Source organism: Simochromis diagramma, unplaced genomic scaffold (genome assembly GCF_900408965.1).
Source record: "Simochromis diagramma unplaced genomic scaffold, fSimDia1.1 OVJJ01000705.1, whole genome shotgun sequence".
Taxonomy (NCBI): domain Eukaryota; kingdom Metazoa; phylum Chordata; class Actinopteri; order Cichliformes; family Cichlidae; genus Simochromis; species Simochromis diagramma.
This window is the reverse complement of record NW_024387448.1, coordinates 5702730-5725739: the sequence shown is the minus strand read 5'-3', so window position 1 is coordinate 5725739 and position 23010 is coordinate 5702730. Positions and strand designations below refer to the sequence as shown.

General features: G+C 39.2%; 1 protein-coding gene across 1 annotated transcript; it reads right to left on the bottom strand.

Annotated features, from left to right (window-relative positions):
- Positions 1-775: 775 nt before the first annotated feature.
- Positions 776-22930, bottom strand: tbc1d22b (TBC1 domain family, member 22B). The gene is made up of 14 exons (XM_040013858.1): positions 22626-22930; positions 18445-18501; positions 16463-16655; positions 16186-16351; positions 13210-13377; positions 10799-10869; positions 10393-10521; positions 10237-10302; positions 8033-8147; positions 7757-7863; positions 7609-7684; positions 7384-7511; positions 5454-5549; positions 776-3131 (listed from the first exon to the last, which is right to left on the bottom strand). The coding sequence occupies exons 1-14, from the start codon at positions 22679-22681 to the stop codon at positions 3003-3005; spliced, it is 1557 nt and encodes a 518-aa protein (XP_039869792.1). The 5' UTR covers positions 22682-22930; the 3' UTR covers positions 776-3002.
- Positions 22931-23010: the final 80 nt, after the last annotated feature.

Genomic DNA, 23010 nt, shown 5'->3' with positions numbered 1-23010 from the left:
CTTGGAAAAAAAGAAGAAAATGAATGGCTGAAATAAATTATTGTCACACAGAAATACTCAAGAAAAATTTTAAAACTAGAGAAACAACCCAAGTAAGTATAAAATGCAGTTTTTAAATGATGATTTCATTTATTAAGGGAACAAAGGTATCCAAACTTAATTTAAAATAGTAATTACATGCGACCCCTGGCAGGAATAGCGACAATCAAGAACAGTGGCTCACATCGCTGTGGAAGAATTTTGTCCCACTCTTCTTTGCATAAGCATTTCAATTCAGCCACACACAAAGGTTTTTGAGCAGAAGCCGCCTGTTTAAAGTCAAACCAAAGCATCTCAATCAGGTTTAAGTCTGGACTTTGATTAGGCCACTCAAAAAACTTTTTTTAGTCATTCACAGGTGAACTTGCTGGTGCATTTTGAATTTTTGTCTGAATTATTAAGTGTGCTTGAGCTTCAGGGCATGAACAGATGGTGAGAAATTCATTCTTTCGGGTAGAGAGCAGAATTCATGGTTCCATCAATTACAGTTGAGTTGATGATGGCTGGGATGACGTTCTTCTTATGAAATGATGTAATATTTTTATGTCAAAGTGGTTTTTACTACATTCATATACAATTTTTTTGTTAAGTTTATATGAATGTGTGTGTGATTGGGTGAATGACCTGCTGTAGCAAAAACCACTTTGAATGCCCCCCCCCCCCCCAAAAAAAACCAAACAAACCAGGAAGACAGCAAATACTTTTTCACATCACTATATGTGCTTGTATAATTTTTCCTCACATAGATTTCATCATAAATGTGAAGCACTTTGGAACTGCGTGCTTTAAATGGTGCTATAAAATAATATATCAACCCAATCCATGTACACACATGTTGTTTGTTTAATATCATCAGAAAAGGTGAATATACAGCTGAGACTGTAATAATTTAACAAGTCTTCATTTAAGGCTGAAGCCAGCATTGACTAGTGAAGCACTCTGTAAAACAGGCTGTACTGTTCCAATAAAGATTGGATTTGTTGTTGTAGCTGCATGGAAAAAAACATTTTGTTAGTCTTTAGTTATTAACATCACATTTTTTGAACAGAATGACCTTTAAATTAAAACAAACAAACAAACAAAAAAACCCATAATGGAGTCACAGTAATGACAATCATGTGGCTCACCTGAATGAATGAAAGTGACTTTAAGGCTACACGCATACTGTAAAACTCCAAAAAACATTCAAGGTGGTAGATGAAGATTGATTATGGAAATCTGATGACTGATAAATAGTGGACAAGACTGGTGTTCCTTCATAAATAAAGGAGAATCTATTTCACCATCATGTCTTCAGTAGCACTTCACTGAATAAAATGCCATTAAGTAGCTCAGAACTCCAGTTATAGTTGAAATGGATTAAGACTCGTGAACAATGTTGCTCCATTCAGTCTGCTGTGATCTATGGTGATGACGGTGGCATCCATCAGCTGGGCGTCACAACTTTCCAACAGAGACTTTGGTCCAGAATGAATCAGGTTAAAGAGTGAAGCAGATGACCCAACTTAGATTGATTTTCTTTCTATTAGATGCACAAAGTATAAGAGTGTTGTCATACCTTTCAAACATATGTTGCACTATTATTATCACTGGCAATGAAGGTAGATGAGTTGTAACGCACACAATCATATTTAAAAAAACAAAAAAACAACAAAAAGAAAGAAGAAAAAAGAAAGAAGAAAAACAGTGTTGCACAAATAAAGTTTCATGGAGCATGTCAGGAAAGCGTTACACTGCATGTGTACCTTACCAATGCTCTATAGGGTATTGTCAGGGATGTGGAGCTGCATTCAGATAGCATAATGACTTTCAATACCAACACAGGCATTTCCTCCAATTAAAACATTCTGATTGTAAATATTCTGTATAACTGATGTTATTGAATGTTTTTCATCACTTGTAATTATGCACAGATTTTACACTGACAGGTATCTCTTGAAACACTTCAGGTAAAACCTCCACCCTCAGGCCAAAACTGACAAGCTGGCTGACTTTTGAGTGTTGATGCAGTGTGTCAATCTGCAATCTTCATCAAAAACTGGATCACAATTGTATAAACTTTACTACAATTTAAAAAAATTTTAAGCAGCTACTGAATTAATTTAGCACAGTTCAGGTTCAGGAAAGATCTGAACAGTGCTAAGTTTAAATTTTTAAATAAAACTCTAACTTTACAGTTGTTGTTATTTCCAAACTATACCTCCGTTCTTCACAGTGATTTAGAAATTAAAAGTGATATTGACACCAAATCAGTCTTTTTGCTTTACACCCCAAACACAACCTAAAAAATGAAATACAATACCTTCTATTTGTTACTCTTAGGTAATACTTACTAATTACAACCCAGAATATCAGTCGCGGCTTTAAAGATGCTGATTGTACAGAGCGATTTTGGTTAAACCAAAAAGCATCTATTTAACAAAGAAAGGGGACTGCCAGCCAGACAATGTAAAACTAAGCTTTGTATTCCAGTTGCCTGCTTTATACCCAATATTGTCCCTTGTAAAACAAAAAATGCAAAAAATATAATCTTTAGATACCATTTCTCACTAAAAGGATGATCTCACAAACATTCATCATCCCACTATATTACAGTGTCTTCTTTCACGCTTACAGTGAACATAAGAGATGACCAAAAACAGTATAAGTAAACCAGAGTGGCATAGTCGAGTTGTTTTTTATACTGTCACAGTCCACCGTTGCAGTGCAATGCTGCCTGCAAAATAGTCCCATATTCACTGAGCTGTGTGCAATGTAAGCCCCAAATCCACTTAATATTCACTGGACTTCATTTTCACAGGATAAAGTTGATATCACTGACATAACATCCCGTCAGTCTCTTTTACGTTACCTCAGAGACAGCACCTGATGTGCATCACAGACACCGAAGTTGCCCACTCAAGGTTTAAATTGATTTTTAAAAGTCAAAATGCAGCATTTTCCCTGGTGCGGAAGCATTGGGCTTATCTCTTGTAGTGGCTGGGAGCATCTGCAAACATGTATTTGAGCCTGTAAGCTTCAGCCAGGAGGAGACCGACTTCTTCATTCCCCCAGTGGATTGTAGGAAGGTTCTGCAGTAGCATGAGGAGACCCTAAAGAGCAAGAGAGAGTCCTCAGTGTTTTGAAAGTTGGAGATACAAAGCCTTTCATTGTCAAACGTAACATATGGGTTAGCATATAAAACTTAGCAGATGTACATGCATACTTGGTTGGTAAACCTACTACAAAACTACAAGCAACACTTTTATTTTCTGGTGATCAAATAAATACGGAGCCCCGCAGGGGACATGGGAGAAAAAAAAATTAAGACGGACTTTTGCGAAACAAACAACAAACAAACAAACAAACTCGGGATCTCACAAAACTTTTGCGAGATCTTGCAAAACAAACTCGGGATCTCGCAAAAGTTGAATTCTAACAATGGCGGCAGCTACTTAGTTGTAATATTACTCTTTCTGGGTCACAATATACACTATTACAGTTTTTTACAGCCGCTAGGACACATTTCACAATACTTAGGTCACTTTTGCAAAACTCTTCACACAATTCTCCTAACTGACCTTCAGCTTGGCAAAGCAGTTCATTTCACATTCAAAATGCACTACAACTACCAAAACACTTTATTCAGGTCTCAAATAAACTCATTCTTCCAGAACACTAGCAAAGGTTGACAGCCGACAAACACACTTTGTCACCCACAAAACAATGACCTAAAAAACACTAACAACATGTAGCATTACACAGTGTTTTCTTGTGTAAAACAAGGACACATCTCTGTTTATAATTTCAATATATGTTACTGGAATGAATCAGACATCATGCAGAATTCGTTAATATTTGTTTATGTATTTTTATTTTTTTGCACTAAGTAATCCCAAAATACAAGAATTTGTATACACACCATCCACTGATACACATACAATAGTAATGCTATTCTACTCGGTCTTCTCCATTTGGCCACAGGTTCTCATCCACATCACATCTTATGTCATCTAGGGCAATACACCTAGGAAATAATCTTCTGGCATGCCAGAATTGAAGGAGTTGAACAATTGAAGGAGTAACACCTGTGTAGATGTTCATCTACAATGAGAATAAGCTGTGGCTGGTTAAACTGCATTTTTAGATTTAAAATATGTTTCAATAAAATATTGCTGTTGGATTTTGCTGTCTTTTTAAGTTTTGCATTGTGTTATTGTTTTGGCCATAAGTTCAACAGTTTTGAAAACAGTATGTAAGCACATGCAAAATGTCCTGTACGTACAAAGATTTTTGGCAGTTGTTGTGTCTGAGTGAGAAAATAATTCATGAAATTTGAGAGATGTAGTCATTGAATGCATTTTGTGCCAAAACAATGATAACTGATCCTCAGTTTAGCCCACATAGACTTCTGTTGTGCTCACTGTGTGAGGAGTTTTGCAAAAGTGACTTAAGTATTGAGAAATGTGTCCTAGCGTCTGTAAAAAAACTGTAAGATATTTTGAGGCGTGAATGTAGTTGTGTAAACGTCAGATACCTGCTCGGTTTACAAGACATCACATATTTGCAAAAGTGCTCCGACGTTTTCGGAGATCTGACACCCACTATCTCGAAGCTAACGGGAGGTCGAGACCTACTACAGCCAGGAGGAACACCGCTTTCCCGGCACATTGTGCCTCGACCTCCCGGTCGGCTTCGAGCTGGCGGCCTCCGAAGAATGCGGCTAAAACCTTTGCGAGATCTCGCAAAACAAACTTAATTTTTTTTTCTCCCATGTCCCCTGCGGGGCTCCGTAAATAAATGATTACACTAACATGTTGATGTTTAGAAGGATGAAAGAAAAGGAAATCAAATTACAGTATTTAAACCTACTGCCCCCTTGCTCTAGTTCAGGGGTGTCAAAATCCAGGCCTCGAGGGCCGGTGTCCTGCAGGTTTTAGATATCACCGTGGGTCAACATACCTGAATGAAATGATTAGTTCATTACCAGGATTCTGGAGAACTTCAAGACATGTTGAGGAGGTCATTTAGCCATTTAAATCAGCTGTGTTGGATCAAGGACACATCTAAAACCTGCAGGATACCGGCCCTCGAGGCCTGGAGTTCGACACCTGTGCTCTAGTTCATCATCTTAGTCACTAGTTTCAAGTCTTACCAATTGCAGCAGATTTATTTGGTAATAAATTATGCTACCATTAAGAGTAAAATACACATAAAAGCAGGATATGATGCAGGAAGTGGCTATCTTATGATTGATCGAAAACAAGTTAGACCAGCATCAAAATTGAAGAAGAACTACAAATGATGTGATTTAAACCTTTACAAAGTAAAGTTGATTAATTTTAACTCAGAAGACTCCGCCCTTCTCCGCCAGTCTGCCTTAAATGGGTCATATTAGTTTCTCTGCCGTGACTGGATGACATAGACAAATGTACCTGAAAGTCAACCATGGACAGGATTTCTTTGCGCCACTTAATGAGGAAAGCAGCACAGACGTACAAGTGGAAGTGGGAAAAACCCTCTGCTTCAGCCTGTGGAAAACAGAATAATGGTAGCCAATTATACAAATCAGCTTCAATCAAGAAAAGATTTGTCTAATGACTTACAAATATTGTGTAACAGGCCAAATATTGCAACCACTGACATACACAAAGGTTAAATTATTGTGAGTGATTGAAAACGGGATTCTTTCTAATGTTCAGAAAGAGGCAACTCCTTTGACTGCCAAAAGAAGAGTCCTTGTACAGAATTCTGTGAGGGAAAAATGTTACTTTTCACTTTATCTTCGACCTCAATGAACACATTTCTGAGGGGTTTATTCAATTCAGTTTTATATGTATAGCCTCAAATCACCAAAACAGTCACACTCAATTCACTTAATATTGTAAGGTAAAGACCCTACAATAATACAGGGAAACCCCCAACAATCAGACAACCTCCTGTGTGAAGGAAAAACTCCCTGCTAACAGGAAGAACCAGTCTCATGGAGGGGCATCCATCTGCTGTGACCGGTTGGGGATGAGGAGGAGGAAGGAGACTTACAAGCTCTATCGCTAGTTTCAAGTCTTGTTTAAGATGTCATGGGGTTAATTTATTAAATCATCATTTGGTGTAAAATATAAGAATGCTTTGATGTATGACTACTTTGGTGATTCATTTTGAGTGTGCAGTGTCTCTTGGATTCTTAGTCACATCCACCCCTTGGCTATCATGTCCAGTTTTCTAACATGATTTCCAAAAGTGAGTATGCTGTCCATCCTTTATGTCACACTGCAGTTTGTACTGCTGTTGCACTGGATTACTTTATTTGAACTATTCTCCACCAGTCATAAGTGCATTAACTACTTTGTAGGATAACAGATTTCCATTGTTGTCATCAGTGTACTGTTTATCACCAATGGAACAATAAAGGTGCCTGGAACCACACAAGTCCTTGTAACTCTCTGCATCCTCAATTAATGTTCATGTGATCCATGCTGACCTGCTGCTCACTTCTGGAGGGGAGTGCAGTGTGCAAAATTAACCTCACCATCAAAACTTTTGATTAAAAGCCAAAACTGGTACATTAATAAAACTGGTAGTGGCTATAACAATTTAGTATGTGGCATCTAATCTGGTAAAAAATGTGAATGTGTAAAATCACCTTTCAGGTATTTTCTTTTGTAACAGTCCTATACCCATTTTGTAATTATAAGATGTATAATGCCACACATGTTGGACTAATGAGCTTGAATAGTTTTACAGTCTATCAGGGCCCCATTATACCCACTGTCTCATGCCAGGCAAATTGGAATCTGTCATTTCTGTTGGTGATGCACTCAAGATTTTTGTAACCTGGCGTGCTAAATGAAGACAGGAGGATTGTGTCGATTGTTACTGTGATTATAATGACACAGATGCTCAGAGATTTATAGATTATACAGAGGAGATGATGCAACAGTTTGAAAATATGACTTTTAAAAAAAAAAACTTTTCAAAGCAATTTATTTGCGTCCCGTTTTGACAACTTCTCCTACACCAGCACTGATGTGCAGGATTTGTTTGAGTTGTGACACTTATCATTCAGGAGAATACTGCAGCGAGTACCTGTGCTGTAACGGTCAGCATAAAGGGATACAGCCATGTGATGATGTCACCAGTGACACGCAAAGTGACCAGTGTGGTAAGTATAATGGGGCCATCAGAGATCTCAGATGCACATCACAAGATTTCATGAAATTTCTTCATCTTGACCCACAGAGCATAAAATAAGCTGCACTACAGATGCAGACACACTGACTGAAACAGCAGCAAATTGTCTGAGACAGCTGTGACTCGTGTTCATTGCTCATAAAAGCTCAGATAATGGTGGACACCCTGCCTTACCTGGTAGGTGTCCCAGAGACGGATAGTGCAGCGGAGTGGCAACTCCCTCATCAGAAGATTGTTCATCCACCGGAAAGCAAACTGCAGGTACTCCACTTCATACCTCTTGAAATGATTGTGAATGTCCTCTGGCAACAGACACAGATACACACACCTGTTAAAACTGGGTCTCCTGCTGTTAGCTTGTGGAAACAGGTTTCCCTAAGCATAAGCTTGTCCACGTACCATCTATCCTGCTGACTAGCTCCTCTAAAGCTTTCACTTTGTTCTGAATTCCAGGCTGAGCAAAGGTGTAGTTGTCCTGAAAAGAAATACATTTCAATAAAGTTGCTTACTAGTTTTAAATTAGCACTGATTGAGATTGTGTCCCGACCTGTATTCCATCCAGCAGCTTGCTCATGCACCAGAAACTGTCAGCTTCAATATTTCTCTGAGTTTCCAGAGGTAGTGCTGCTACGTCAAAGTTCTCCATATCCTCCGCTGGAAAAACAAATAACACTGACTGAGACTGATGACTCATATCAAGTCTTCTCTGATGTGAGCTGAGCTTTGATGAAGAAATTTAAAATTGTTGTCATTCAATATATAACCTAACTAGAAAAAGAACAAACCAAATGTTTTTTTCCCCCCGATTCAACGTGTAACTTACTGACAAACTCTGACAGGAAGACAACAAAAAAAGGTGTGACCAGATCGTTGATTCCTTGAACGTAACCGCTGGCTGGGTGACGGATGGCCCAGATAAAGAGAATTCGCTCAAAAATCTGAGGAAACAAGGAGAATTACTGCTAATGTTCAGCTCCAGCGTGGAAGTCTTTTTTTCTTTTGATTCCTGTCCACATTTTCAGTCTTATGTCTGTAGACACATATAAGCGTCTGTAAAAAATAGCATGAATGCTTTGAAGTGTGTTTTACAGACTGTTGAAACTGTTGTGTACATTAACTGAGGTGCCACAACATGACTGGTATGTCTAATCCTTATACCTGGGTAGTGTGGGCAATATTCTTGAAACTAACTGTGTTAAGTAATAAGACTATCCTACAGCACATTAACTACTGATAAATTACATGTACACTGGTGGTCAAAAGTACCCCAAGAAAGACTTTTATTTTCTAACCCTAATTTCACAATATTATGTGACAGCATTTCAATGTACAATATGAACAGTATCACAAACATAAAGAAAAGCAAAATATTTTTATTTGACAGGTGTTGTCATGAGATTTGAGCAGCTGTAAGGACAAAAAAACTGAAGAGCTCAGGGAGTTTACAGAGGAGGTTGTCAACTGGTCTCAAAGAGTTCAGGTTCTGGCAAACCAAGTAAGGAAAAGGAAGGACAGGAAGGCTTCCCTCGGGATGTGTTCTGCTATCTTGGACTTGAGACCTAACCATCCTTGGTGGAGGATTATGAAGACCTTGGGGAAAGTCTCAGCCATTACTCTGGCAAGGCTTACCCAAGGAGCTTCTTTGTGGCGTGGCATTTAGTGTAGATGAAGGCTCTGGGTATCAGTAGGCTGTAACATCATGTTGAGATCGCGGTCAGTAACGGTTGAGTGCTGGACGAGACTTAGATTCTTTCTCGGATGTCAAGTTTGGAGGTATTTAAAAGGAACACGAACATATGTAAATCCTTAAGAGTTGACAGAGGCTGTACATTTTACCATTAATGCAAATACATGTTTGTCCTGAATATTCAGAAATAATTATTGTCATGTGTAATATCTTGGTTGTTTTGCAAAGCCACTAAAAATCACTTCCTTTGAGGAACAGGCTGGGCTCAGTGCATTTCCTTTTTAACAGCTAACTTCCTCTGGAGTGTACTAATCTGATGAAGCTTCTTCCTCAATGACAGGCAAATACACCACACTATACAACCCTGTATCACTTACAGTGTTGTCAATGCTTTTCACAATGAGTCCAGCCACAGAACAAAGCTGGAATGTTAACTTTTTGAGCAAATTAAGATGATATGCTGTATATCAGCACACACAAATAAAGACAATGAAAAACTTCATTATCCCAAATGAGTTTTTCAGTAAAGTAAAATATGACTTCTCAAAAGGTGAGTTCCCTTCTTGGATTTATCTTCCTCCAGAACACATTTTTCTCCATGCAGAATCTGACTTTGTAAAAAAGATTGACCAGTTGCTATGTTCCCTGCTGATCTGCACTAATAGAATAAAAAAAATAAAATAAAATCTTGTATAGTATACATAGTCCCTGTGCAGCCAGCCAGGAGACCGTGCCTGTTTCTCCATAAGAGCAAGACTTTAAACATTTTTAATAACATATTCATAAGGAATTCAAAGTGGAATGTGCAACATATTGTTATTGTGACCAGAGACCATAATGCCAATAAAATTCAATATCTGCCATGACAATGAAAGGCGAGTTAACCACTGGCGAGAGTAGGTGGGTTTCTGACAAACTAATGTCAACTTTGAGGGGACACAAATGAAATCAGTGGGAGGATAAAATTGAAAGAAAACAAAAAATCCAGAACTTCCAATGATGCCAGCAACAAAGCAAAGCCTCACATTACATGTCTTATAAAAGCAGTAACTCATACTAGGGGCTTAGCTATTAATATAATCTCAACATAGGACAATCTGTTGTGATGTACCGCTTAAACATTTTGTAATAGTGGAAACGCTGAACTGAACCAAGAATTAGCTAGAGCCACTATCTCCAAAACAAAAACAAGTCCCTGGTTCACTTTAAACTGGAGAAACGAACCAACCAAACATTAAAATAATGTCGGTATTCCGACGCTCATCATGAACATAGAAAACGAGACACGTGTACTTTGGAGAAACAACTGAGATATTGGAGCTGCTTTTCAGTAATCTTACCTCTTGTACTGCAGGCTGCTGAAACAAGGGAATCAGAGGATTTGTTCTTGGAATGTCAATGTGGATCTGACAGGAACAAATGTTGACATGTTAGGTCATGGATCTTTTACATACATAAACTACATCTCTTTTTTTGTATTTCAGCTGCAGCATCACCTGTCTGTATGTGTCTTTATAGTGCTCGTCTGTTCTGGAGTGGTAATACTGCTCTATGAACCTGAAATATTCCTCTCGCTTCCTTTTCAACACCAGCTCTCTGCGTTCCTTGTTGGCTGGCAGGTAGCCCTGAACGAGCCATTAGAAAGGTTAAGATACAGAAAAAAACAACCCTTTTTTGATTAGCTGAACAATTTCAGAGGAACAGAACAGGCTGACCATTAGATAAGACGAGAGAACACTTGAGATATGTTCGGCTGTAAAGATAAAGCTTTTAGCATTATCTGAAAATTTTTACGAATCAAACAAAAAGAATAAAAAAATTTGAGCTATTGAGACAGAATGCTTTGGATTATTAAATGCTGAGAAAAATGTGCTTTTGCAAAACTGAAGGTCACAGCCTTACAGAAAGAAGTCTCCATGTGATTGGCCGGACTTCTCTTGGTATGCCTGACCAGCTGTGCTTGCGGAGTTCTTCTGTAACAGCACAGAGCAAGATAGAAACAAGCACTGTCAATGCTACATAGAAACCAGAGCAGAGATCAGCACAACCTACACAACTAGTGACGAGTCACCCATGCAATAGAAAAATAAAGCTATAAAATCAGTTTAATAGAAAAAATGTGATGTTCAGCTTTACAAAAGAGAGTTCTTTTGGTGAAAAAATCTCATCAAGTCCTTCATTACTTGTGTTAACAGGTTTATTAAACTGAAGGCTGTGTGGGTTCTTTCAGACAAACCCGTACCACATATTCTGGATCCATTTCTTTCTGGTGACAAGCTCATAAAGTTTTGCAGTCTATTCTTTAGCTTGACATTCCAGTATGATAAGTGAAATCATTATCATGTTGAGCACTGATGACAGAAAAGACATTAAAAAAAATGGCTACAACCTGAAAAATACACGTCTACAGAAAAATCTAACTTCTAAAGCACAAACACAACCAAAGTCTTTTAGAAGAAAGTCTCAGCACACGAGAGGCATTGTGAAGTGCAGTTCTTTCAAAGTGTGATCTAACTCACAGATATTTCATTTCAGAAATCTTTGAGGACCAGTCTTACAATGTTCCTAGCTACAGCCTAAAGATTTTTAGCAGTGCAACAGTTACAGCACGCCAGCAGTTCCTCTTAAAAGCTGGTGAGATACTGTGCCAATTTTATTAAATATGTATGACATGTTAACTCACACTACACATTTGAGTTAAAATCAGGCTTACTGTGCAGCCAGAGTTTCCATTTTATTTGAACATGGGTGAATCAACTGGAGCTCACACTGTGTGTAAATACCCAGAGCCTGGTTGTTTTTATCTAGTGATAGTTAACAAAATTACAAGTTGAACAATGTCCTCTCTATGTCCTCAGTGTTTACAAAATCAACATCCAGCAATTACTTTTTAAAAGCTGAATTTGAATTGCTTATCATTTAAGTTGTTACATAGATGTCTTCATGGGCAATGTTTATTTGCATTACATTTAAGAGATCACCGACCTTTCCTTTGAGCTGCATTGAGGATTATAGTTAATTTGTAAATTTTGGATCTTGTATGGGTAATGAAAGAAATTTCTCTGCTCTACCAAAAACATATAGAAATATATAAAGGCTTACATAGACTCTTGTAAGTAGAGTCTACGGAGCTTGGAAAGAAAAGCGTCTGGACTTCTTTAAGTTGCTTGAAGACATTTCACCTCTCATTTGAGAAGCTTCTTCAGTTCTAAGGTCAAACGGTGGACAGTCCCAGATTTTAAGCCCTATGGGAGTGTCCCCGAGAGGGTCATGGACCCCCTATCATAATCACATGAGCTAAGGTGTGAAAACGGGTGTAAAATCCGGAACTCTCCACCAATTGCGCTTAGAACTGAAGAAGCTTCTCGGATGAGAAGGAACCTTAAAGAAGTCCAGACACCCTTCTTTCCAAGATACTTAGACTCCGATGACCTGGATGACTAAGAACCTTCACAGACCTCTCAATTAGACCACAAAAATGTCAAATTAATCAAATCAAATGATCCTAATTTATTGATTTTCAGCAAGTGTGAGCACCTCTATAAAAGCAGAAGTTTTGACAGTTTGCTTGTTCCAATCACACAGAAAAGACATCGGCACTGATCTTAGAGGTGCAATTGCTGCTGCTTATCAGTCTGGGAAGGGTTATAAGGCCATTTCCAAACTATCCAAGTCCATCATTCTACAGCAAGAATGATCACTCGCAAGTGGAAAACATTCAAGACAACTGCCAATCTCAGCAAATTCACCCCAAGGTTGAAACTGAAACTTCCCTGACCAGTTAATTTACAACATAATGGATAAATGGGCCATTGCAACACGCTGATCATTTCCTTTTTCAAAGTCCAGACCTCAACCTTGTTGTAAAGAAGAGTGGGCCAAAATTGCTCAGTCAGCAATATGAGAAGTGTCAGATATAGCTGATTGATTACTGATTGATTGCTGCTAAAAGTACTTCTACAAGCTACTAAATCATGGGCTGTACTTCGTTTTTCCACACACTGCGTCTACTTTTTGGCTCAGTTTTTGTAAAAAAAAAAAAATGACACAGTGTAATACGTCACATTTTTTGTTCATATTGTTGTATTTAAATAATCTTAGAATCTGTTTTATACATAAAAAAAACAGAATTTCTTTTCAGGATGCCTGCACATTATACTTGCATGTCAATAATCTGTTTCCTTACTGATGTATGGTACTGTAAATTATTAGGTAGCTATCTTCTGATTCAACAAAAGGCACGGCCTTCCTGCAACGATCACAGTCCTTTAGCACATCCCAATATAAGGGAAAAGCTGCTTCTGTTGCTGTACCTAGGTCAGTGTTGGGACTAGCCAGTAGCTGCCTGAATTTGTCAAGCCGGCTTTTCTCCCGCACTGTCATCGGTGGTGCCCCTGATGCATTCTGGTCCGAGATGCGAGCCACCAGTGGGATGATGGGACGAACTGGGAGAGACTGCTGCTTCTGCAGTGTGGAGCGAACTGCATAAGGAGCACACGGATTAAAAACAAGAGGCAACTTTACAATGGAGAATGAAAACAAGCAAGAGCCACGATATTAAAGGAACAATAAAAAGGTTTAAATATTTTTCAAATGCAATTAATCTTAAATTAAACAAGTAAAGCTAAAGAGATGCATATTACTTTACAACAATCTCCTTAAGCTATGCAATTATTTTCTTACTTTGTTGCCATATTTATTTCTGTGGTCAGGTATTTATTCCTTGGTGGGAGTTGTTGACCTACTATTGATCCTGTGCCTCACCAAAAAAGGCACAGGTCATTACCAGCAGAGGTTTCGGGTGAAACCATTGGGAGACCTTGCCTCACCCTATCATGTGACCTCACCTGATGTGAGTGGGGGCTAAGGTGCCTGGGAAGGGATCTCAAAACTGGATTGTAGGTGGAAGACAGTCAGTGTTGTGACTTTGTAAACACATAAAGGCAGTTTAATAGGATTAAATTAGCTGAAGTGTTGACTACTGGCTAAGGCTACATCCACACTAATGGGTTTTCGTTTAAAAACACATCGTTTTCTCTCCAGTTTGGCCTCCCGTCCACACTGAGACAGCGCTTTCCCCAAGGAAAAACGCAGCGTTTTGAAAACGTCCTTGAAAACGCATACATTTCAAAATGGAGCTGCCCCGTCGCAGTGTGGACTCTCGAAAACGCAGACTTTCTAAAACGATGACACATTTTAGTCATGTGATGCAGTCATGTGACCAATTTAACAAAGATAGGGGAGTGCATTATACAGCAGTTGTTTTGATTGCTCTCAATTTTGACAGCCCTAAAAAAGATTAATATCAGTTTGTACATGCTCCAGATAGCTTTTCTTCAAATTCTTTAATTCTCACTCACTTTTGCGCATACGCAGGACTGGAATGTAAGCGTTTTTGGCCTTTCAGTGTGGACGCACAATTCTGTGAAAACGACTGAAAACACTAGTGTGGACGCAGAGCGTTTTCAGACCAAAACGCCGTTTTCAAATCTATCCGGGCAAGTGTGGACGTAGTCTAAGAAAGGCTAGTGGGAGACCAGTCAACAATGTGAATATTCAGAAACTAGGTGACTTATGAATAAAGATTCAGCTGACTATTCATCATATGAAAAGCCACTAGATTTGAAACAGTGATCCTACTCATAAAGCTGAGGGTAAAGCTAATTGAGGATTAATGAAACCTGTTTACCATGTATAATTTTTCATTATTCACACAGTCCTACAATTACATCTGGCTTTGATCTTTCATCCTGTCACATATAAGACATTTGCAGATGGGAGTTCTTTTCATTCATGTGCAGAACTTCAAAAAGAAAAAGAAACTTTTCTTATTAATTTCTAGTGTCGAACTTGATGACAGTTATTTCATAACTTAAGCTATGAAAGGGGATTTCTTATGCTTATTTTCCAATCCATATTTTTAGTCTTTATTCTATTAGTTCAGACTCACAGTTCAAAATAATCCTTGTTTATCAAAAACGGGTCCTTGGTGCAGCCCATCAGTTCTTTCAGCTATTTCAGTTCTCTTCCCCCTACCCTTTGAGACAACAGTCTTCTGACTGAGTGCCAATCCAAACTTGTTTGAAAAGCGGTTGGGTGGGACTTCTGTGCTGACAATCAGAGCTGTTTGTCCAAGGTGAACATGTAAGATAATCTCAGTGATATTAAACAGAGACAATAGCAGAAAAAATAGTCTGAAACTGAGTGTTTGGAGCAGTCTACAGCCTGAGTGACTCACAGGGATTCCTGCTGTACGCTGTTTGGTGAAACTGACAAATCTACTGAATTAAAGGCCTCCATTAAACTTTGGTTTTCTTAAAGGTGGATAATGAAAGGATATTCTTTTGGCAGACTGACTCCCAAAATATTTTGGACTCTGTCTGAAGAAGTCTGAAGAAGAGGGACTGACATTTTATGCTGCATAGGTCCATCTTATCTCAGTATTGTAAGAATAAAATGTTCCCCCAAGCATTTTTGATAAATAAGGTACTTAGGTTGGGTACATATAACCTGGCGTTCTGTAAAAAGTGTTGTGAAGTTTTGCATATATTTTCCCTGTACTCGATCTTGTTAATTATTGAATTCACACATGACAAACTGTTTAAAATCAACCCTAATATCGAGGGGTTGCAAGAGATTTTACAACTTAAATCCAGGCACACTAACGGTAATTAAACACTGTACTTCCCTCATAGGCTCTTAAAAGAAAGCACTTAGAGATATTAATGGTAAAGACGCTAAACAGGAATTTGCAACTGTTAATTAATGCTTATTATAAATTATATAATTTCATCACAACAACATAACTGGATTGAAATCTGGGGGGCTGGTACATCACAAGAAGAGCTAGTCACAGAAAGAAACACTGGTTAGGATAAGATTATCAATGAAGTAGAAACTGATTTCACTTATTCTGTGTGAATGTGCCTTATGAGACACAGAGGTGGTCAGATAATTATTAAATAACATGTGCTCTCTCTGTAATACTAATCCTGTATACATCTTTATTTTAGTATTTCTAGTTCTATTTTTTGAACATAAAGAAAACCTAAAGACATTAATTGTACAGCAGTAAGATAAATAAGTGGTACACAGTCCTCTGTCGTCTGCATTACTCAATTGTGATGATATCATGGAACATCAGACACATCCTAAAGGCCTTGCTATAATCCCACCAGCCCTAACTGCAGTCTTAAATCCCACCTATGAAAATCTGTAATTAGCTTCACTATGAATCACCTGATAATCTGCTCTGTAGATCTTAAACCTGCAGCATATTAGCCACATACCTGAAGATGTGTTAAGGTGTGCAACGCTGCTAGACTTCACAACCTTGCCATTGGCTTGCTCGTACTCCGTGTCCTCCTCCTGCACATCCTGAAGGTTTGGACCTTCTGTCGTGGGTGGTGCCAATCTGTGTGAAACTGCACTTTCAGTGTCACCTGCTTGATGCTGCTGAGATGAAAATAATATCAAATCAAAAGACACACTAGAATGTCTCTTTTCTTTTCACACTAGTTCATTTTCTTTACTGCTGACTGACAAAAAATCAAATCTTGTAGCTACTTGGTTCTGTATGGATGACGTAGTGTGCAGGCCTGGTGGTATAGATACAGCTGGGTTGAAGGTGCCAAGGAATTCTGCATCCTCCTCATCATCAATATCCCAAGCATCGTTGGTGCTGCGGGCAAACTCATGAAAGCTGGAGGCTTTTTTGGTCTTGATATTGTTGAACTTGGGCTTTGTGTCTTTGGGATACCTGCAGGGAGACAGATTGAAATATCAAACAAGCAGAAAAGAGAAAGAAACCAACCAAAAAACAACTTTAGGAGATGATGTCTTGATGCATGTTCAATCATTAAGGAAATCCCTTAAAAGTCAATTCTGTTCATCTAGACGTAGAGTTTTCAGTGGGAGAAATGTTTTGTCACTCATCCAAGTGACTGCTTCAGTCTGAGACTGAAAACTTTTGGGGGGTTTAGGAGATGATGAAAAAAATCCAGTGCAAACATTTGGCCACACTTGCACAGGACTGGTGCATGCAGTCCACACATACAGTGCTGTGGAAAAGGTATCCGGCCCCTCTCCGATTTCTTAGTTTGGTTCATTTCTCATACTTACGTTTTGTGTTCTGATCACTCCCAATGAAAAGTTTCACTATCTCCAAACTGTAGACCATCATAGATGGTCTCACTAACATCTTGTAAATCTTCCCATTTGCTCTAACTTGCAACCTTCTGGCACAAATCACCCGACACTCTCTTCTTGACCGCTTTTGTGCCCCATCCCAAGATATTTAAACTACACTACCTTCACAACCTACTCTTTGCAACAATTCTGTTTCTCATTCACTTGCTGCTACTAACTTTCATTGTTTTACCTTTCTAGTGCATACCTCCATCTCTCCAGCCTTTCTTCCATCGGATCCCTACTCTCACTACAGATCAACGTCATCTCCAAACATCACAGTCCATGGAAACTCTTTCCTGACTTCATCTGTCAGTCTGTCCATCACTATTGCAAACAAAAAGCGTCTCAAAGCTGATTCCTGCTGTATTCGCAACCCCACCTTGAACCCATCTATCACTCCTACCACACACCTCCCCACTGTCTTGCTATACTTACACATGTCCCCCACCACCGTCACTTACTCTGCCACCCCTGACTTCCTCATGTAGTTCTATAGTTCCTCTCGTTCCACAAAGACACTAGTGAAACTAGTGAATCAGTCACTAGCTGTCCTCAATCTGTCTTCCTCTTTTGCACTGTCCTCATTCTTCAGCTCTTCAAAGAACTCCTTCCTTCTTCTCAAGACATTCTCTTCATTTGTAAGTACATTTCCATTCTATCCTTAATAAACCCAACCTGCTGCACATCCTTTCCAGCTCAATCTCTCTGCCCAGCCAATAAACACAAGTCGACTTTTCTGGCCTTAGTGTCTAACCTCACACAGAAATCAGTATTTCTTTGCTACCTGTCACTTCACTGTATGCCTAGCCTACCAGCATACTTGTCCATTTTCTTCATCTCCCTCACTATTCCACCTTTTCTTTGCCAACATTTGAATACTTTTCCGTACTTCCTCATTGCACCACCAAGTCTCCTTGTCCACTTTTCTCTGTCCAGTGAACAGAGAAAAGCCCTAAACAGCCGTTTAGTACACTAAGCAGCTTCTCTCGGTATTACAATAGTACTTTCTCAGTCATCAGGTAACTTTTATTTAAGTCTGGTATTTACTCTTTCACAAAGGACCAGGTAGGTTTAGAAAAAATTTCCCCTTTAATAAATGAAATAAATAAAAACACAAACTGTCTTTTGTATTTATTTATTTGACATTATCTTTGTCTAATATTAAAAATCTGAGGAGCTGAAACGTGTGACAAATATGCAAAACTATAAGAAATTAGGAAGGGGGCAAATATTTTTTCATAGCACTGTATTCAAGCACTTGCGGCAAGAAACAGCTATGAAATACATGTTACACTGAGATTAAAAGTTAAAATGGATTAACTGGGATGACGCGACACCATGCAGCCTACTGCACTTACGTGCGTCGCAATCGGGGGTCAAGAGGTGGATGCTGAGCTCCATAAACCGGTTGCACACTGTGGAAGATAACATGTAAAATGCTGTCATCTCTTCACCAAAAAACACACGCAGCTCTCGAGTGTCTGACTGAGCGAACAATCAAAGATGAACTTCTTAGAAGATGTTAATTAATAACTGTTCACAGGAATGTTGGCAGACATATGTCCTGGCCTCTGATGTGTTGCTCTTCTGAACTCACCTTTCTTAGTTTGAGTAAGTTGCTCAGTTTCTTTAAAATTAGTTAATTAATTACACAGCAAAGAGGGAGAAGTCACAGAGGAGAAGCAACATCTGGAAACAGATTGTATGACTATCAAAAAAGAATATGCTTTATATGCTTTATAAGTGTTTAAAGAAAAAGGTGGGCCAACATAAAGCCTATGAACTGAACCCTGCACTGGAGAATTGTTACACCCCAAACATATAGGCAGGCTGTAGCCCGGCTAGAAGATCTGTACTGGCAGCAAACACAGTTGTAATTTCCTGTTGAGTGCATAATGACATCTATTTGATGTTTGGGACATCCCTAAAAATGAATTTCAAATCTGGGAACTATCTGAGCATTTCTTTAATGATCCTGCAATGCTAAAATCCCAGTTGGTAAATCACAGACCCAACAAATACTGTTCTACATGCTGCCTTCCCTTCCACATGACTCAGTCAATCCCTTATATGAAATATCCCTATTTCACAAAATGAGCTTGTTTTAAGCATGCACTGAACAGAAGAAGTGGACAGCTTGCAGAGCGCCTGTGTTCTTTACCACCCTGTGGTGTGCAGTATGTTCAGCGGATTTGAGAATCTTAATACTCAGCTTCTTTCCAAATCTCTGGTGAACTAAAGCAAAGATAGTCTGGAGTGGTAGGATAGGATCTACAATTGCCAAAAATGCCTCTTACCAAAATTTTATTTGCATTCTGTTAAAGTCTTTACTCAGCGGAAAAACACTGATAGCTGCCCATTTTGCGTTTCCTTTTTTTTGGCCTCTTCAACTTCATTAGTTACATGTTGCTAGTACCAGGCTGAACCTACTTTTGCCTTCAGAACTGCTTTAATTTTTCGTGGCACCGATTCAACAACGTGCTGGAAGCATTACTCTGAGGTTTTGGTCCATATTGCCATAATAGAATCATGCAGTCCATGATGTTAATGTTCCGTTCCAACCTGTCCTTAAAGGTGCTCTGTTGCATGTGTAGGCGACATGGATATAGCAAAATTGTTGTGGTCAAAAAGTCTGAGAATATTTGAGTTTGGTGACACTGTGAATTATCCTGCTGGAATCAGCCATCAGAAGATGTGCACACAGTGGCCATAAATGTATGAACTTGGTCAGCAAGAATGGTTGAGTAGTATGTGGTGTTCAAATAATGCTCAGTCAGTATGAAGGACCCAAAGTGCGCCCAGAAAATTTCCTCCACACTGTTATACCACCACCACCAACAGTCTGAACTGTTGATACAAGGCAGAAGGTTTGATATTATCAAATTCTGACCCTACCATCCAAATGCTGCAGAAAAAAAATGGACACTCATCAGACAAGACAACAGTTTTCAATTCTTCTATTGTCCAATTTTGGTGAGCCCATGCAAATTGTAACCTCAGTTTCCCGTTCTTATCTGGCAGTATTGGCACTGCATGAAGTCTTGTGCTGCATTAGCTCATCAACTTCGAGATGTCAGCTTTTGGTCAAAGTCACAGTGACAAAGACTAAGGTCTCTGTTAAAGAGGGCTCTCTATGATATGGGCCATTTAGAGATTCAGACATGAAAATATTATGATAATACTTAAAAAAAATCTATTTTCTGTAGCTTTTCATAATATTATCCATTTGTCATGATAACCCAATTATTCTAAGTAACGGAGTGGGTTTTGTGAGAATATCACAGGGCTGCAAATAATATGAAGTTTATCAAACTGCAGCTTTTCAAGCCTAAGGCTGAGAACTGAGCCTGCTGATTATCTGGCAGTGCCAGAGTGTCTTGTTTACCAGCCTCACACTTGTTTTATCAGGAGCAGCTCAAGGACAGGCAGCAAGACTAGCTGTTAGCCTTCCTGTTCAAACATATGTTTGTGTTTCTAACGATCCACCCACCCCAGATCAGTGTGTGTGACAAAGACAGCACCGCCCTCTCCTTGGAGATCCCGTCTTCTCAGATTTCTAAAACAGGCTGACCGCCCACCTCCACCCACTTCTTTTCTCTGCTCCACCCTCTTGCAGTTAGATGGTACCAGGAAAGGACATTTAATCAGATTATCAGTCTTGATAGTCATAAAAAAAAACACAGAGGTCAATAAAGATACAAACGCATAAACATGAAGAAGCGTCTTGTCTTATCAGTGAGGCGTGAGGGATTTTTAGCTTCCACCTGCGCACAGGAAAAACTAAAATAAAACAAAACAAAGCAGGGAGTATACCCTTTATTAGCCATGCCCATGATGTCTATTGCGCAAGCTCTGCATGCTGGGACTAGCCTAGCTCAAGTATGTGTCTCCCATTATACTCAGCTTAGAGACTAATAAACAAACTCCAAATGAAGTTTGCAGCAGAGCAAAAAAAAAAGTTCTGTTATTTTTCTGTTGTCTTGCAGTACTTTATAGACAAAATAATGCACACATGGGTAACAAATTAAAGATAAAAAAGTGCCTCAATAAAGAGTTCGGTCCTGACCTGCCATCAGAACAGTTTCAATGTGTCTTGGCATAGGCTGCATCCAAAAAAACAAACACTAGTGTTTGTTAAGTATGCCAAAATATGGTATTTTCAATGATTCCAAGAATTATTAAAATGTACCCAATATTACAGCAGATGCATTCTATATTCAGGTGAATATTTAAGTATGCACACTCAGAACATTATACCAGCATAAATATCTCACAATGAAATACAAATACAGACACAGTATAATGTCAATAACTCTCCAGTTTAGGTGCTTAAATAGTAAAGTTTTCACCCTGACAGGCATTATATATAATTTCATCAGATATTCACTCTTATCAAATGAAGTTAGACCTGTGTGATTGGGCCTTACCTACATATGCCAGGGTCACTGCCTGGCAACCACCAGTTACTAGGGAAAAATTACTATTCTCCAGTTGCTAGCCAAAACTGCTCCCAAAAGGTATACATCACTGCATCAAATACCTCCTTGTGATCACTAGCAGACTGCTCCATGGATGACACCAACTGGTCTGCAAACACTTGGTAACTATTCACTACACAGTTATGAAATTGTTAAGAATGAACAGCTTACAAACCCATTCGCTCCCCCCCCCTCTATTAGCATGTTTTCACTACAGGATGAAATCAGCATTCCCAAAGTGCAATGTTTCCCTCCTATAGTTTCTGTTTGCAATGACCATCACCAAAATGCCCCCAACAGGTGGATAGAAGGGCTCTGCATTTTTTCTTGTGTGCTTAGTCAGTGTCTGAAATATGTACTTTTTTTTATTTATTCTTTTTTGGGGGGCAGTGCAGTTTGTAGAAACTTTTTAAATATCTTTTTACAAGACACTTTGAACACAAAGGCTTTCTACTGTACACTTTATTAAAATTATGCTTCTCCCCACTCTTGTAACATAATCTTTACTATATACACATTTCATTTGTAAACAGTAATGTCTTTACTGTGTCCTCCCCAAGTAATGCGGCCATAAAACGAGGATGCGTTTCATTTAACTCCTCCAAGAAAACCCACTGAGATGACAAAATAAGATATTAGTGCTGTGTTAGTGGTTCAGACAGTGCATTCTTCCCCCCTGATGTTTTTGATCGTTTTACTGTACTGTCACCAGCACCTCTCAGCATAGACTGAGAAAGCATATGGCGGTTGACAGACAGCTGCCACCTCCAGTGTGATCGTTAGAAACCGCAGAGAAGAAAGAGATGGGGGTCTGCCTCTGAGCTGGGAGCTGTTATAACAACACACACTCGAATAAGACACTGGAAGCGGCTCATGCGTGAAATCCAGCGAACGAGTCGATTTGTGCGCTTGTGTTTCCACACAGATCTGTTAGTTACGAGTATTATTAATAGAAAAGAGTATTATTAATGTGTGTCTTTGTTAAGGACAATATTTCAACAGTGCCTGTTTGAAACTCACTAAGAAATGTAGTGCTACTTTATGAAGAAAAGAGGACCTACCTTCCAGGAACCTTTGCGTTTCTCCTCCAAAAATTGATCCTGTTGTCGGTGGCCATACTCAGATAACCCCCGTCAGACCGACACCGAAACCGGCTGCTCTCGTGAAGAAACCATGCGGCAACCGCTTCCGCGTTTCACTGGCGACAGCTCGGCCCCGCTCGGCTCTCTCTGCTCGGCCTCCTCATGAGTTTAAACGGTCGAGTGATAGTAATATTCGCTTTCCAGTGTGATGATGTACACTACAGCACACTGTAAGCCGCCATCTTGGGGCGCACCGACAGGAGCGCGTGATTGGTGCCAGACTCTAACAGGTGCAGCGAAAACAGCCAATCGGACGAGCTCGCGGTAGAGCGACGGTCAGTGATACTCGTGGATAAACAGGCAC